This window comes from Triturus cristatus, chromosome 11 (assembly GCF_964204655.1).
Source record: "Triturus cristatus chromosome 11, aTriCri1.1, whole genome shotgun sequence".
Classification (NCBI taxonomy): domain Eukaryota; kingdom Metazoa; phylum Chordata; class Amphibia; order Caudata; family Salamandridae; genus Triturus; species Triturus cristatus.
Window position 1 is genome coordinate 423975632 of NC_140594.1, and position 16532 is coordinate 423992163.

General features: G+C 49.0%; 1 protein-coding gene across 1 annotated transcript in view; it reads right to left on the minus strand.

Moving 5' to 3' along the window:
- TGFA (transforming growth factor alpha) overlaps positions 1-16532 on the minus strand; it is a 58482-nt gene that overhangs the window by 10776 nt on the left and 31174 nt on the right. Inside the window, exons 3-4 of the mRNA XM_085636230.1 lie at positions 6695-6809; positions 3618-3767 (exon numbers count right to left, since the gene is read on the minus strand). Coding sequence (XP_085492356.1) covers positions 3618-3767; positions 6695-6809 — 265 coding nt within the window. The remainder of the gene's footprint in view (positions 1-3617; positions 3768-6694; positions 6810-16532) is intronic.

A 16532-nucleotide genomic window follows, 5' to 3' on the forward strand; every position in this document is an offset into this window, starting at 1 on the left:
CTCTGTTTCCCCCTTCAATCTCTCTCTCTCTCTCTCTCTCCTCCCCCTTTCTCTCTTTCTATTTCTATCACCTTCATTCACTCTCTCTCCCCTTCTTTCTCTTTCTCTCTCCCCTTTAATCTCTCTCCTCTCTGTCTCTCTACCCCTCTGTCTCTCTACCCCTCTGTCTCTCTACCCCTCTGTCTCTCTACCCCTCTGTCTCTCTACCCCTCTGTCTCTCTACCCCTCTGTCTCTCTACCCCTCTGTCTCTCTACCCCTCTGTCTCTCTACCCCTCTGTCTCTCTACCCCTCTGTCTCTATCCCTCTGTCTCTATCCCTCTCTACCTCCACCTCTCTACCTCCACCTCTCTACCTCCACCTCTCTACCTCCACCTCTCTACCTCCACCTCTCTACCTCCACCTCTCTACCTCTCTCTCTACCTCTGCCTCTCTCTACCTCTCTCTATAGCTCTCTCTATAGCTCTCCCTCTCTCTCTCTACCTCTCTCTACAGCTCTACCTCTCTCTCTCTCTACCTCTCTCAAAGATGGTTGCAGCGTCTACGTGGGATGCGGTGGACTAAGTGGCAGCAGGTGCCTGATAGCACTGCTTGTCCTTAAAAAACAAAAACAAGCATTGGCATAGCCAATAGGTCTCCCTTTTGGGACCTCATAAGTGTTTAGTTATCCAGTACAATATCCTTGGTGCAACAACATCAAGTGTTGCATGGCTAAACACTTATAAGGTCCCAAAGGCGACACCTATTGGCTATGCCAATGCTTGTTTTATATCAGTTTCATTCTCAACTGTGTGTTTACGTTTTACGTATGTGGCATATAAAATGTGTCTTTATTGAGAGCATGCTCATTTGCCTCATATCTTCTGCCTGCTTCAATTTATTTTGTGTTCTATGCAGGATAATGGCTGTGAGCCAGTTGCTTTGTTTACCAATTGTTAGTGTTGGGACAGAACCGGGTTTAATGCGGAGCGACCGCAGCAGTGGAACCACTACTCGTACGCTTCCCACCCCCCGCTTCCACTGTTTGCTCTCCATCCCCTTTCCTTCCTATCTCTTTAAATAGGTCAAATGATCACTCCACTGCAAATAAAAAAAACATAACAGAAAAACCTTGGCATTTGCAAAACTAATAGCTCTAACTTTCACTAATGTGACACCTATTGCATTGCAAATGCTTGTTTAAATGGCTGCCTGCCCCTTAACTGCCCAAGGCATGGCTACAAGACTCCTTACGGGTCAGTTATTGGAGGGCTCATTAACTCTTTCAGGAGCGACCTCCATTGAATTTTAGAGGTGGGGGCACACAGACCTCAAGCAAAACTGATAGGACCACTTACAAAGGTCAGTAGGGTGTGGGGCCTGACAGGGGCTCGTGGGAGAGATAGTGTTTACTTAACATGTTTAAATCTATCTATCTCTTTAGATATAACCACACATACATACACAGTTTGATTTAAACATTTCAATCAAAGAACGCTGCTTTGCAGTGAAAGGTCGTGGATAAATTAATGTGTGTGGCAGTGTGTGTCGCCCCCCTCCCCCCCGCACAGTCAACAGCAGTGATGTTGGGGCAGGACAGATAGAGGGGTGAACCAGGCCCATCTGGACCCCCCTAAAGATGCGTGGATGGGGGAGGGATAGCCGCAGAGTCAGGACCGGGGATGAATATGATGGTGTCCCCACTTTTTCACAAATTTTCACTGAACCTCGACTCTATACATAAACATGTTCTAAAGTACAAGCTCAATAACCAGAGTGGGGAAGGCAATAAATGCATGCCCCCCCCCAGACAATATTTCCACCTGTTTTAAAGACTATAATTTAGAGAAAAAAAGCCAAAAACATCCCTGCTCGAAGAATAGCTCATTGTGGGAGTTCGGGTGCGAGCAAGAGGCCTGGAGTGATTAGGGGTGGGTGTTTCAGTTAACACATGGAATTACCTAGTAATTCTGTCTTTAGTGCAAAGGTGCCTCCTCGCATCCAAAATGGCGCTAGCAGTGATGCCATGGCAGAGATGATGCCACATGCAGTATTCACGGAAGGCATGAAAGAACCTTGCTTTTCTATCTTAGAACTTAGACTCTGCTTCAAGCCTGCATGCCTTTTCTAAATAACGGACAGTTTGAAAACCTCCCTTTTCACAGACCATGTCACCATGATGCGCGGCAGTGCGCACGTGTGAGTTCAAGGGCGATGATGGATAATGCTGTGCACGGCATGTCCAGTGTCTGATCGGGGGCACCGATTAAGGCAAGGATCAGGGCCCCAGGCCCACTGCCAACGAAAGTGTTCTTCCTGAGAACAGAGATGCAGCAACGTATGCCACAAAAGATAAGGCAAGTTGTGAAAAAGACGGTAAGCAATGATGCCTGGGCTGGGTTAGCATGTGGCTGCATGGTCTTGGTTTGTGCCAGCTCGTGCCCATATTAAGTGTGCCACCTATAGACCGTGCCCATTCATTATTAAATAATTTTTATTAAACTGTCGCTCTGTACACATGAAGCGTGAGTACATATTACATCCAGTGAATGACAGCATTCTCAATCATAACACCATATGCATGACATTGCCACCATGAAACAGTCCCGACTGCTACCTGGAATCACCAGTGGGGGGCTGGTTGGGGAATCGGGTTAACAAAAAAACACCTCCCAGCCAGCAGCCTTTCCTGCATCCTCTTTCTGGCTTCTTGGAAGAAACAGGAAGCACCAGGGCTCCCCGCAGCCAATCACAACGCTGTGTCGCTGCGCTCAGCCAGGGGCTGGAGGGGTTGGCATGTTCTCCACGCAGGCTGTAATGCAGCCTGCATGGAGAACATGGAAAGTGCGCATGACTGTTTTGGGCGTCCCGAGTGGGCCGGCCAAACAATCATTGCGTACTTAGGAGTGCTCTACCACTCCTCCCCTGCTCTGCTGCCCCGCCCCTCACGCAAGCTGCCGCAGGAGGAGGACAGAATAAGACGATCATAACATTATGTTATTATCATTTTATTTTTTCCTTTCTTTTGTTGCTCCAAGGTAGTGGGGTCATGCTCCTCCACCTTATTGGAGGAGCCACAAATGCCATGAAACATTTGGAGACACTGTAAGCAGGACCACACCTGCACATAGTAATAGAATTCCCGTGTCCCAGAATCTTGAGGAACGGATTCCCGCCCACCCCCTGCCCTATCCCTGGCCGGTGTCGAGACCGGCATCATAACACTAGTCTCACTAGCAAATGGACTATGTCAATGTCGCATACCTGGCTTCCATAAATACACTGTACATCAGTGACAAAATACTGCTGCCCTCATTCTGTTTGGCCCTCGGTGATGTGACCAAGAGCCACAGGTCATTAGTTCATTGTACTGGTTCTCGGTTTAAGGGATAATCACCTCTACCTCTAGTGTGGGAGAAAGGACCTGGAGGTCCTGAACAATGCCATTCTTTCTATCCTGCACACTACGGCATTGCGATCTCTGGCGCTTCCCTGACCAGGTCTCCCTGGTGAGTACAGGGGACTAGCCTCATGCTCATTGCTTGGATTTGTGGAAGTTGTTGTAGAAGTTTTAATAAAACACATTAATTTATTACTTATTTTTGTTGTTTAATTCCTCTCCATTTATTTAACCACTTACTGTATTAGCACACAGACCACGATGAGCAGCACGCAGGCCACCACCGACACCACCACCAACACGGTAATAGTAGTCTTCTTCTGATTGGCTGCCACAACTGCCAGGAGGTCGTAGTGCTCGCAGCGTGAGCCAATGAACCCAGGCCTGCACCTGCAGAGATGAGAACAAGCAGGTGAGTAGTGAAAGTGCTGAAATGAGGTGCTACTACTCTTGTGGTTTATAGCTATGTGGGGGTCACGCTGTGCACAGGTAAGATGCGTAGATGCAAGTGGAGTTTGTGTGCAGTTTGTTTTCTTCATAAGTATCAGACCCACGACAAGCCATCCTTCAGGTCCTGCACTGGGCTGCTAACTGGTTGAACCACTGGCTCCAGCCATCCCCACTCCCCATATTCTGAGAATGCACAACCCCAGTCAAACATAGATAAGGAGGAAAAGAATAAATGATGCACAAATTAATATATCAAGTTTCTCACATATCTACATTGCCATACTACAATACATGTTCACAGGATGGCATCTATAGATTGTATAACATCCTCTGATGCATGGCATGACATGATAAAATGGCTTCCACCAAATTGGCGTGTACGACGACAGACACAAACTGGGTGTACGAGAGAGGCGGGTCAGGATGTGGAAGAGACGGAGAAAGAAGGTGGAGAGAGCAGTAGAGGGACGAGCGGGTGGAGGAAAAGACTGAGGCAAGAGGGTGTGCGAGATGGAGGGTCTTGGGGAGGGGGTGAGCGGAGACAGAAGAAAGAGGCAGATAAGAGCGAGTGAGAGAAAAAGAAGGTAGGAGAAAGACTGTGGAAGAGACGGATGAGGGAAAAATAGGGATAGAGAAAAGGGAGAAAGACTAAGTGAGAAGGAATAAGAAAGAAGAAAAGGGGGAATAAGAGAAAAAGAGGAAAGAAGAGATGGGTAAAGATGATAGAGAGTGAAGGAAGTAATGATATGAGAGGGTGAGAAATGAGAAAGTGTATGGTGAAAGCCCAAAGCTGTTTGTGGCAGCAGTTCCTTTGTTTTAGACTTTCTCCCGGATTTCACCTGGTACCCCTTGACCCCATGCCATCTTTGATGTGCGCTCTTTGGTACTGCTGGCTAGTCTGACCAACAAAGACTCCCCTCGTTTCCTTCGAGTGATCAACCTCTTGCGACCAGCTGGGGGAAGAGGTCTGGTTAGCGGCAGCCTACAAGGGCACAGCCGGCTCAGCATCTCCTGGAGGGACGTATGCGAGCGGCATTAGATGCTAATCTGCAAGGAATCAGGATTGTGCACACACATCCCTCTAGATCTGAGGCAGCACCGGATCCAACAATGCCCATATATGGAGAAGAGGCGGCTGAATGTGAAAAGACATGTCCAGCTTGAGCTCCAGTCACTCGTCATGGAGGCAGCATCCGGCAACACGCCTTCTAACGCATTCCCAGAAGGGTTAGCACCACTCCCTGCCCACACCCTCCCCATTCTGGAAGCTAGACTTCAGTATCTCTGACAGTCTCCGACCTTCTGTTGGGTGGGAGGCCAGGAGATGTGTGTGTACAGTCATCTTGTAAAAATGTGTGTGTGTGTGTGTGTGTGTGTGTGTGAGAGAGTACAAGCGGTTTGTCAAAATATGGAGGAATGAGAAAGAACAACTTTCATTTGAAGCACGAGGGTGGGGGCAAGTGCAGCAATCAGCTGTAGATATGGTAAGAGGAGGGACCTAACCCTAATGGGAAAACTGGGTATTTGATTTGACACCAAAGTTATCCTACTATTTTGGGTACAAAACATAGGTTTGTATGGTACTTCAGAATGAAAATGAATGCACAGCACATGGGTTTAGGTCCAGTCTCCTACACAGCGAAGCTATCTGGTTGCAAAAGACCTGTTGTGGGCTTAACAAAAGCTTAGACGGGCTGCGCCTGCCCAGTCTTAACTCTATTGGCTTTATCGCCACTCTCATTTGCTTGCTTTTTATTTCATGGCTTTCCTTACCCCCAGCTTGTCCATCTTGTGTTCATTCCTGCCTTGCAGCAGAGCCTCTTTCCCAACTCTCTGATTGGCTGCCTTCTATGCTTCCACTGTTCACTTTTAGGGAGCAACTTTTTTCTTTTTCGCTCAGCACTGCTAGAAAGTGTATGCGTTTTCCCGCTCTCTCCCTCTTGTCCTTCTGCCCTTCAAATACCAGCCCGCTGCGCTGTCTCTTTTGTGTGCTGAAAACTCGATCATGTGTGCTTCTTTCGCTCGCCAAACTCCCATGTGCTCCATGTTTCTTACTACCTTGTGTTCTTGTCCTGCCACCCTCTTGTCTTACCACCTGTCCCCACAAGGTCCTAGGATATGAGGAGGGAGGAGGGGGGGGGGGTTGGAAGAGTTCAAGCCACCTCACTCGCTCCCAAATTGACAGCTGGCAAACTTGTGCAGAGAGGAGAGGCCTAGGTTCTATGGCGAGTAAGGGAGTCTGGGTGGGAAGGAAAATAAAAACATGTGATAGGGAAAGAGAGAGGAGGCAAGCCAGAAGAGAAGGGCTTATGTGTGTGATGGAGGACAGAAATCGAGTATGTGTGTTTATGTGTTGGGGAAGGAAGGAGAGACAGGCCGACGTGTGCGATCGAGATGGGGCAGATTGGAGTGTGTGATCGAGGTGAGAGAGGGATACAGGAGAAAAGACAGATGTATCTGATGGAGGAGAGAAAGAGTTCATATATGTGATGAAGAAGTTGGGGAGAGATAAAAGGGTAAGTAAAGAGTGATTTGTGTGACAGAACGGAGAGGGAAAGGCCTGATGTGGTGTGATAGGGATGGTGGTAGGGAGAGAGAAAGGAAAAATAATGCCGGATGTGTGTGATGGGGAAAGACACTGGATAGAATGGGCTAAGCGTGCTTGTGAAGTGGAAGGAGGAGAGAAGTAGAAAAGAAAGGGATGATGTGAGGGGGTAGCGTGTGTAATGGAAGAGAGGGAGTGTAAAGTCCGATGTGTGTGTCAAGGGGTAGGAGGGAGAGAGAGGCGCAGAATGACTACACACAGGCAGATGGACCGCACTACCCTCCCCCAGCGGTTCCCAGGCTGCCAGCGCAGGGGTACTCACACACAAGAAGCCACGTTCTCCTGCACGATGAACCTGCACGATCCATGCAAGCAGAAGCCTGTGTGCGACCCGGGGCAGTCATCGAAGTGAGACCGGACTGCAGCCACCACTGGAACTTGGAGAAAGAAAAAAAAATATATTAAGATTAGGATCAGTTGCCTCCCCTCGTGCTGCAACCAGTAGTGCACCCACTGCGGTACCATGTTATACATTCAACATCACACAGCATGACCTGGCACAGCAAAACACGACTGAATGCAACAGGACGTCCAGCATACTGTAGAGAGGACGGACACTGTGACTGGTAACAAGCTGTGGTATAATGAGCCCACACACCATAACATATCAAGAAACAACATTAACTACTGCGTACATCCAGGGGATCCGGCTGAGGGCTTCGCATGCCCATGTCTTGGAGACCTCCAACACTCTCTGTGTTTAGGAAGACCTGGAAGGGTGGTCTGCAGACCCCACCAAGTACACGGGAGAAGACAGGCCCAGGTGTGAAGTCCAGGGGTGGACACCCATGGCTGTAGGAGTCATTACAGAGAGTGTCCCCTTTTTAGGTCGAACCTAGCGGCAGCGCACAAATGCGCTGCTCGCTCTGCGCGGCATGCTGTAGTGGAGTATGCTGTGAAATCCTCACCCACTCTCCTCCCATATTTGTAATTGGCTTGTGTCATTGTCCTTTGTAAACCCTGGCTTGTTAGTCTCGCATTGGTACCACCCTGTCTCCATTTGTTACTGCCCATAAGGACTGGACCTTTTACTTCGCTCGTTACACAGCATGCTTTATTTAGTGGGTGAGCACTATTTACTTTATTGACAATAGCAGCTGCTTGTTTTTGTTGTATGTGCATGCTGAGTGCGGTGCTCGCTTTAGGGACACCACGCTCAGTTTATTTTCTTACTTTAATTCGGAGCGCAGCGCCTGCTTCAGGGACACTGTGCTCTTTTTTTAAACTTTTACAATGCCAGAGGTTAAAAACTCGCAATTACAAGACCTATAGCATTGTAAATGCTTGTTTGTCAAGAGATGTGGCTTGCCTGGGTGTGGAGCTAACAGTCTGCCACCCTTCTGTCCCTGATCTGCAGGCCATCTGGATCTGGGGGTAATAGCCGGTCACCTTGCTGTAGATATAGCCTGAGCGCATGTGTAAGTAATAGCAGTCAGTCACCCATGCGATGGTAGCTATGGTCTTAGATGTCGGAGTAACAACACATGCAAGTAAAAATGGAAGGTATCTAAACAGAATGCCTTCCAGTGTCAGTGAGCCAGCTTGGAGGCTGCCGTTGGAATACAGTGGAACTCAACGTGGTGCTTTAGGTCTAGAAAATGGCGGCCACTAGACCCGTCTTTCGTCAGCCAAGATAATAAGGCCCAATGAAGACTAAAAGTACTACAGCCCATTTCACCAAAGTACCATGCCAAAAAACAAGACAGGAGGGGCATGTTTCGCATATGTCCTACATTTTGATTCACTAACACAAACCAATTATCAGTTCTTCCATCCTGTGAGCGTCGGGGTGTGGGGGTCGTGGAGGGGTGCACACATTTGAAACACCTTTTTATTTCTCAAAAGGGAAATCAGCGTTTCACAACCTCCAACAAACAATACATTGAAAATCTATGTTTTGAGGCTGCATTCACTCTTCAACATCTGAGCCCCCCACCCCCTTGCTCCTATGCTCTCCGAGCCCCTTAACACCCAAAATGGCTGCTGTGTTCCCAATTTTAAAGCCTGCTTGTGAACTGGTTGCTTCTCGAGCGCAGTGCATTTCTCTTCCGGGCCCCATGACAATAAGTGTACCCTTCCAATATCCTCCCTCCCACACGTTAGTCTATTCCCCTACTCCGGACAGGAGACTACCTCGCCCCAATGTTGTCAAAGGTTTAAGCGGTGCTTAATTTGAGCGAGTGGTTTCCGTTGCTGGGCACCAGCACTTATTTGTCAACACGGACACTTATGACAGCTGCCACACAGTGGCACTGTTTGCTGATTTAGAGATATGCAGAACAGTCGCTTTATTAATTCAATATACATTAAAAAGAATGAAAAGCAGCTGCACAAGCCATTCTTATAGATTTGGGGTCCTCGAACAGTCTGAAATTTCACACTTGTAGCAGTGTGAGGATTAGTAGTTGTGTAGGTACTGTGATGGCTGCACTGACGGGGGCTATGGCTGGTGCAAGCTACAGTGGCCTCCTGGCAAGGGCCCCGGTGCTTATTTATTTAGAAATTAGGCACTGGGTTAAAGGATCTTCCAAGTACCAAAGAGAATATATCCAGCCTCCCCAGTGTCCAATCAGTGGTGGTAGGATACATTCCCCACTGTCACAGTGTCCCCTTTCCTATTGCAGGCAACTTCCCTGTCCGAAGACAGTGCTTAGGGACCAGTAGAGAGAAGGAAAAAAGGCAAGGAGCAGCAAAAATGATGTCCGAGTAGTTGTGTTCAACTGCCCCAATTGCACTGCCATCCAGTTCCAGTCCACGTGTCTCCCTGTCCCCCAGTTTTCAGTGTCCCATTGAAAGCGACTTTGTCAGTCTGTTCCTTGCCCCAGTGTACTTGCCTCTCTGTCCCAGTGTCATTGTTCTCTGTCCCAGCGTGCATGCCTCCCTGTCATAGTGCCATCGTGTTCCTGTCCCAATGAGGGTGCCTGCCTTTTCCATGAACAGAAGAGGCGAGCCGAGGTCCGGCTCTGGCTCTTAGAGCATGGGCACGAGCCTTGGAAATATTTGACATGTAAATCATGAAACAAACATGTTAGAAAATGATAATGTGGAAGCTTTTCACATTAGTACTGCAACAACAACAACAAGGTGATGGATGGAATGCTTGAATTAATCTCAGCAACTGGCAATCACTCGGGACTCCATCCCAATCCATAGTTTTTTCGCCCACCATGCCACCTCACTTTGGACCCAGTCAGAGCCAAATCGGCCTCGACACTGCTCCCATCGAATCATTCCAGACCGAACTGCCAGGCCAGGTCCTCCCCCACATTAGTACATCAGATTATTTGCGAAGTCTATTTTTTTTTTAAATAAAGATGAACTGAAAACCATCCTTCGCCACCCCATAACAATGCTTTAAGTAGGCCAAAAGGTAAGACAGCTGTCATGTGTACCCGATATATGGCCTGGATTCTTATTATAAAAGGAACACTATTATAGGCTATTAAATCAAACACAAGAGGTTTTTGCACAGTGCACTTTCAGCATTTACTTATTAGAAGGTGATCTCATATGTGATAATGACCAAAGAGGAGCTTCGATATAATAAACTATTTGCCTTGGATCAATCAGCTTGGTCAAGCAGGGAAGCTGGGAATCGCCTCAGATTTTCCAGTTTCACTTTGTGCTATTGAAGCCACTAGATACCTACGTCTTTCTGACATCAACAGGTCCTTAATTCTTATAGAATGAAATTAGAGCGTGGGTGATAGGCAGAGGCCATATTCTATGTTTGGGAGTTTCACATAGAGCGGACCTACACGTTTTTTCGGCACAAGGAGACCTGCCCAGAGTCACTTGTTGCTGAGCCAAGGCTGGTGTTACAACTAGATTGTCTGATGATACATAAATCACAGCTGTTGCCACTAGGCCACATTTCCGCATGGCTCCTCTGGGCTCCAGGATGTAAGAGGCTCACGAACTGAGGCAGGCTTCTGGTTTGAGCATTCAATGGCTCGCCCACCTATATTCCTGTCCCGGGTCCCTGAGTCCCTGTCCAAGTGCCATTGTGTTTCTGTCCAAACGTGCATGTGTCTGGTCTGTAACAATGTCGGTATGTTCCTGTCCCAGTACGGGTCTTTCTCTGTCCCGGTCTCATTGTGTTTCTGTCCAAGCGTTCATGTGTCTTGTCCTGTCCCAGTATGGGTCTTTCTTTGTCCCTGTCCCGTTGTGTTTCTTTCGGAGTGTGTCGTGGCTAAACAGGTCTCAGTGTCCTCGTGTGCGTTTCCTTGAACCAGTGTTCGGCTCCTGTCCAAGTGTCTTCGTATGCCCTGCCCAACTGTCCATTTTCCCAGTGCGCACCTTCACCTCTCAGTGCGCTCGAATCCCCAGCCACGCTGTAATTATAAAGAACCTGTGACGTATTGAAGTGGGTCAACACGCTGACAAAAGTGCATAACAAGGGCAGGGCCATTAATAATAGAGTAGGTAAATCCGTGTACCAGGAGTAGAGGCCCCAGACCGGGAACGTTCTCTAAATTCTGTGTTCGGCCTGAAAAAAGATTTCCGTGACCAAGTTAGAGCAAATGACCTAACGGGGTCAAGTCCTTCCTGGGATCGGAAATGAGCACTGGAGGACGAACCTTCCCCATTTGGAGCAGAGCCGCGGACACTGCACGCGCGTCCAGCAGCAAGGGGTTTCTTGATGGTCACCTTGAGTGACAGGAATTCACGTCACTGCACCGGCAGGGTCACAGCTGGCATACCGCCCCTGAAAGGGCCGAGCTCTTGATGTGTGTGGGCTATTCACTGGCCCGGAAACCTCGCTTTTAATGTGAATCAGAGCTGGATTTTCCAGGAATGATGCCCCCTCCCCCTCCCCCCAGGACAAAGATTACGAAAGGTAAGGGCGACTCGCGTGCAGCGTGGTTGGCCTCGTGCCCTATAATGAGTTTTGCGTCCACTGTGGTGTGTCCACCAGGGAAGGTCCGTAGGCTTCGAGAGGCACAATGTGGCATCTCAAACTGGGAGCTTTTTAACAAGGCATTCAGTCGGATGTAGTGGTTTGCAACCAGGTTCCTACATTGGGAAGAGAGGGGCTGGGAACCGACCTGCAGCAACCGACGACTGAACTCACGGCCATGTACAACCCGACAAGAGGCTGAAGACTGAACTCAGGGCCCTTTACAACGAGCTGGAGACTGAACTCACAGCCCTTTACAACCCGACAAGAGGCTGAAGACTGAACTCAGGGCCCTTTACAACGAGCTGGAGACTGAACTCACAGCCCTTTACAACCCGACAAGAGGCTGAAGACTGAACTCACGGCCATTACAACCCGACATGAGGCTGAAGACTGAACTCAGGGCCCTTTACAACGAGCTGGAGACTGAACTCACAGCCCTTTACAACCCGACAACGAGCTGGAGACTGAACTCACAGCCCTTTACAACCCGACAAGAGGCTGAAGACTGAACTCACGGCCATTACAACCCGACAAGAGGCTGAAGACTGAACTCAGGGCCCTTTACAACGAGCTGGAGACTGAACTCACAGCCCTTTACAACCCGACAACGAGCTGGAGACTGAACTCACGGCCATTACAACCCGACAAGAGGCTGAAGACTGAACTCAGGGCCCTTTACAACGAGCTGGAGACTGAACTCACAGCCCTTTACAACCCGACAACGAGCTGGAGACTGAACTCACAGCCCTTTACAACCCGACAAGAGGCTGAAGACTGAACTCACGGCCCTTTACAACGAGCTGGAGACTGAACTCACAGCCCTTTACAACCCGACAACGATCTGGAGACTGAACTCACGGCCCTTTACAACCAGACAAGAGGCTGGAGACTGAACTCACGGCTCTTTACAAACTGACAAGAGGCTGGAGACTGAACTCACGGCTCTTTACAAACTGACAAGAGGCTGGAGACTGAACTCACGGCTCTTTACAAACTGACAAGAGGCTGGAGGCTGAACTCACGGCTCTTTACAACCAGACAAGAGGCTGGAGACTGAACTCACGGCTCTTTACAAACTGACAAGAGGCTGGAGACTGAACTCACGGCTCTTTACAAACTGACAAGAGGCTGGAGACTGAACTCACGGCTCTTTACAAACTGACAAGAGGCTGGAGGCTGAACTCACGGCTCTTTACAAACTGACAAGAGGCTGGAGGCTGAACTCACGGCTCTTTACAAACTGACAAGAGGCTGGAGACTGAACTCACGGCTCTTTACAAACTGACAAGAGGCTGGCTGCAAACACCGTTTGTGCGCGGTTGTCATTTATTTACCTGACGGTGTAAATCACGAGCATATATGTCCTGCTCAGGGCGCTAGTGGCATTTGAGACTATTTTCTGCACCAATGTTTAAACATGCATGCAAGTAAACGGATGAATGCACCGCTGGGAGGAGGAGCCTCCCGGTGCAAAGTAGGCCAGGTTGTACACAACCCTCCCACGACTTCCAAGTTTCCTCTTCATGTAAGAAGTGGGCACTCCCAGCCCCATCACACTAACCTGGCAACTCTTCCGAGGTTTAACCCTGCCCCTCTGCTAAAAAGAACACCACCCGAATCACACACTATTAAAAGGACTGCCCTCTTTCCCAGGGTGGCTCCTTGAGTGCTTACCGCTAAAGAGAGCACGAATCTGCAAGTCATCAATCTGGATCCCAGCCAGGCTGATTCAGGCTTCCATCTTCCCAAGGTCGGTAATTTAAGCACAACAGACTGAATAATCTTAGCACGGGTTATTTACAGTGCTTTGAACTCCGTAGAACTGAAGTGGAAAGCGCAAGTAGAACACGCAGTTATTATTTTATTAAGCCTGGACAGAGTGCCCAGCCCAGGGCCAGTTCTAAAATTAAGGAAGACTAAGTGGTGGCCAAGGGCACTGACTGGAAGGGGACAAAATACAAGAACTGAGAGGGGGCGCTGCAGGACACCTGACTTCCCTGGACTATGGCCTGAGAAGTTTAACGAGGGCGGGAGAGGGATTCAGGGATCACGTTTTGAAGGGCCTTCGAGTGGGAGGCCTGTGCTCCCCTGGTTAATATTAGGTGGAGGTGGACGTAGGGAGCATAGTCCAACTCTGCTGACCACAGGCCAACTGGACTCAAAAGGGAATTTACAGAATAATCGACACGCTGGTGTAGCTGAACGGCCTTCAGGGCGGAGGTTAAGTCAGTTAACAGACACGCACCAAGAGCCATACCGGGACACAAGCAGGCCAGAACACCTCATGGAACCGCGGTTTGACATGTTTCACAGAACATTGTTTTGGAAGTACCGGGTGGAATGTACGCATGGGGGGGAAGTAAGTGACCAATGGGCAAGGCAGATGTTTTGCTGGCTCGCACTGGGAGAGCTTGCTATGCTATTGGCAAACTTAGCCCACCTTGGGTACAAGACCACCCATGTTGGCACAAAATACCAGGCCGCATCGGTCTTTTGGACTACCCCTTCTGACACTGTCCAAAAGCCAGATAGGCTGTGACGTAATGCAGAATTATGGCCATCCCAGCAGAATCCGGTGAGTGGCACCCAAGAGTCCCCCTGTCTTACACAGAATGGGGGACCCGAAGAGGCTGGCCTACCCAAAGAGGGTGGGGGGACACTGCGCTGCAGGGACCTGTATTCCAAGCCTGCTGGCTAAAACCTGCAATGGGACTGGTAGAGCCAAAAACTGTGTTAACTCTGAAACAAGCAAGAGTGATCACCGATGAAACAAGGGTAAATCTAGAGACCTGGTAGCACCAGCCTCCATTGACAGGACTTGAGCAGTCTGGATAGGACCCGGGGGCCCTAGCTGCCATCGTGTGGAGCAGGACTCTTTGCAATCCTAGACGACCGCTCAACCTTAGGGTGAACGGCGCGGGCTCCTTGGCTCCATGTTGGCAGTGAGATCACACGTGTACAGTGCACCCTCTGAGCACAACTTATTACTTCCCCCTCTTTCATCCGCAGCCGCTGGAACTTCAGAAGCCTGCGGCCCAGAATGGAGGTCTTATGTCCCATGCCAGCAGCCGTATTGACAGACTTGGCTCTTCCAAGCGGCACAACCACCCTCTTCGACGCCGCCGCTGGGCAAACAGAGTGGAGTGAGAGGTGCCCCTTCCATTGGCTTTGAGGCGGGCAGGCCCTGGACCCACAGACAGATCTGGGCCTTGTTCGCAGCCTGGCCCGTCAGACCATGCATCACCTGGAGGGAGGGGCCCTACACACGGACCTTCATGGGACCCAGCAGCGCCGGCGCCAGCTGAGTGTTTGCTTACTTGGCGCTGCTCCCCCTTTGGCTCCGATTTAAAGCCCCCCCCCCCACTCATAAATAAATCTCAATTCAACCGGTTCTATGAGGGCATCTTGGCACTCCGCTCCATATTCCGTGGACTCTCGGCCTTAACTGGTCCCTACAACGTCATCTTAGCTGGAGAAGTGGGCAGCCGCTTTGTGGGATGTTGTCATTCCAGAGACGGAAAAACGGCGAAAGGAAGCGCTAGATTAAAAACAAAAAACGAACTATTATTGTGTTTGGTGTCACTAGAAATATGCGCAGGGCCACAGAAGAAGGATCTGGGAATAGACGGGCCCGATTACCACCGAGTACACACATAAACGTGTGACAACTTCAGTCCTGTCAAGTATCCAACGTCCATGTGTGATGTGCAGCTCCAGTCCAGGTTTTTATTTGAATTCTGGGGCTTGTAGTTCTGTTAATTCCGTTATAAAAAAAACTACAAGTCCCAGAATCAAAGGAAAACCCCGGACTGGAGCAGCATATCACATGAACCTGGGAAGCCTGGCAGCTATGCAGCTTGAATGACTTTAAAATCCATCCCTGCTGGTCCAACTCTCGTCCACCACGGGCGTAACCAGACCCTGAGGCGCTGGGGGGACGCAAACCTTCAGGGGGCCCTAACATGGACTGGGCACCCATTCTGCCCAAGGACAATGAATATTAGTGAGCCATTTAATGGGAGACTCGGGGGCCCTTTATCGCATCCTGCAGGGAGGGGGCATCGTTTTGCGTTACACCACTGTTGTCAAGTATAAATCATGACAGATTATTTGGATACAGCAACAAGTTGTAAAAGGGAAGTCTGTCCAGCTGCATTCAGGGCATGGGCTGAAGAGATAGCCATCCCCAAAAGTCCCAGATGGTACCCGAAGAGGAGCAGCCAGCTAGTGTAAACTGCGCGCGCATTTAGCCAATCTTTTCTGTCATTCTGTAAGCACTGAAGACACCTTTCGGTCATACATGCAACACCAAAACACTTCTCAACATGCCTCGATGCAAGGGCAACATCCTTCTGGCCAAGCCTCACAGTAGAACACATTATGCTGTTCAGAGGCGGCCCTCATATGTGACTGACTCTCAGGGCCGGCTTTAGGGCGGTGCGGCCGGTGCCACTGCCCCGGATGCTGGCTTCCTGGGGGCGCCGTGTTTGAAAGTTTACTAAGCTTTTGAAGCGCCTGCTGCAGCGTTTCTTTCCGCCTGCAAATACCAGGCCTCACATAAATGTCAAGAAAACTCGTGTGATTAATTATCTTCCTGAAGAGAGATCAGTGTTTTGTAATGTTGAGGTTTTGACTTAGGTGAAGTTAGTGCAGAGGGTTAATATGCCTGCTGCAAAGAACCTGTACCATGCAGATTACAGAGTGCATATGATGTAAACAGATCAGCAGATTACTGCTTTCAAAAGAGACATCCTTTTGTTACTTGCAATTTATAACTTAAAGTCCTAATATAGAATAGTGAGCTATTAACTTTCATCCCAGAACTGCATACACACTGCAAAATATACATTAGAACATTGATTAATGTTGCAAAAAGGGTTAATTTGGCTAGAAATCAATTCTTATTATTAAAGAAAACTCCCAACTATGCGGTTTCTTTTTCGACTCTGCGTTTGTGCTTCTCCACACCAAGCACTCTTAAACTATACTGTACCAGTATGGATGACATGTGACTCCTACACTTTCAGTCCTTTGGCTTATGTATCATTCATTTCTTATACACAGATTTACACACCTATGATTGATTGTCAATGTGTCATGTGTGTGTTTTAATGCAAAGTGCTCGGACACCCTACACTGGTATGAGTGGCGCTATATAACTAATTCAATGCATCTGAGAGAGTGTGGTTATGGTGAC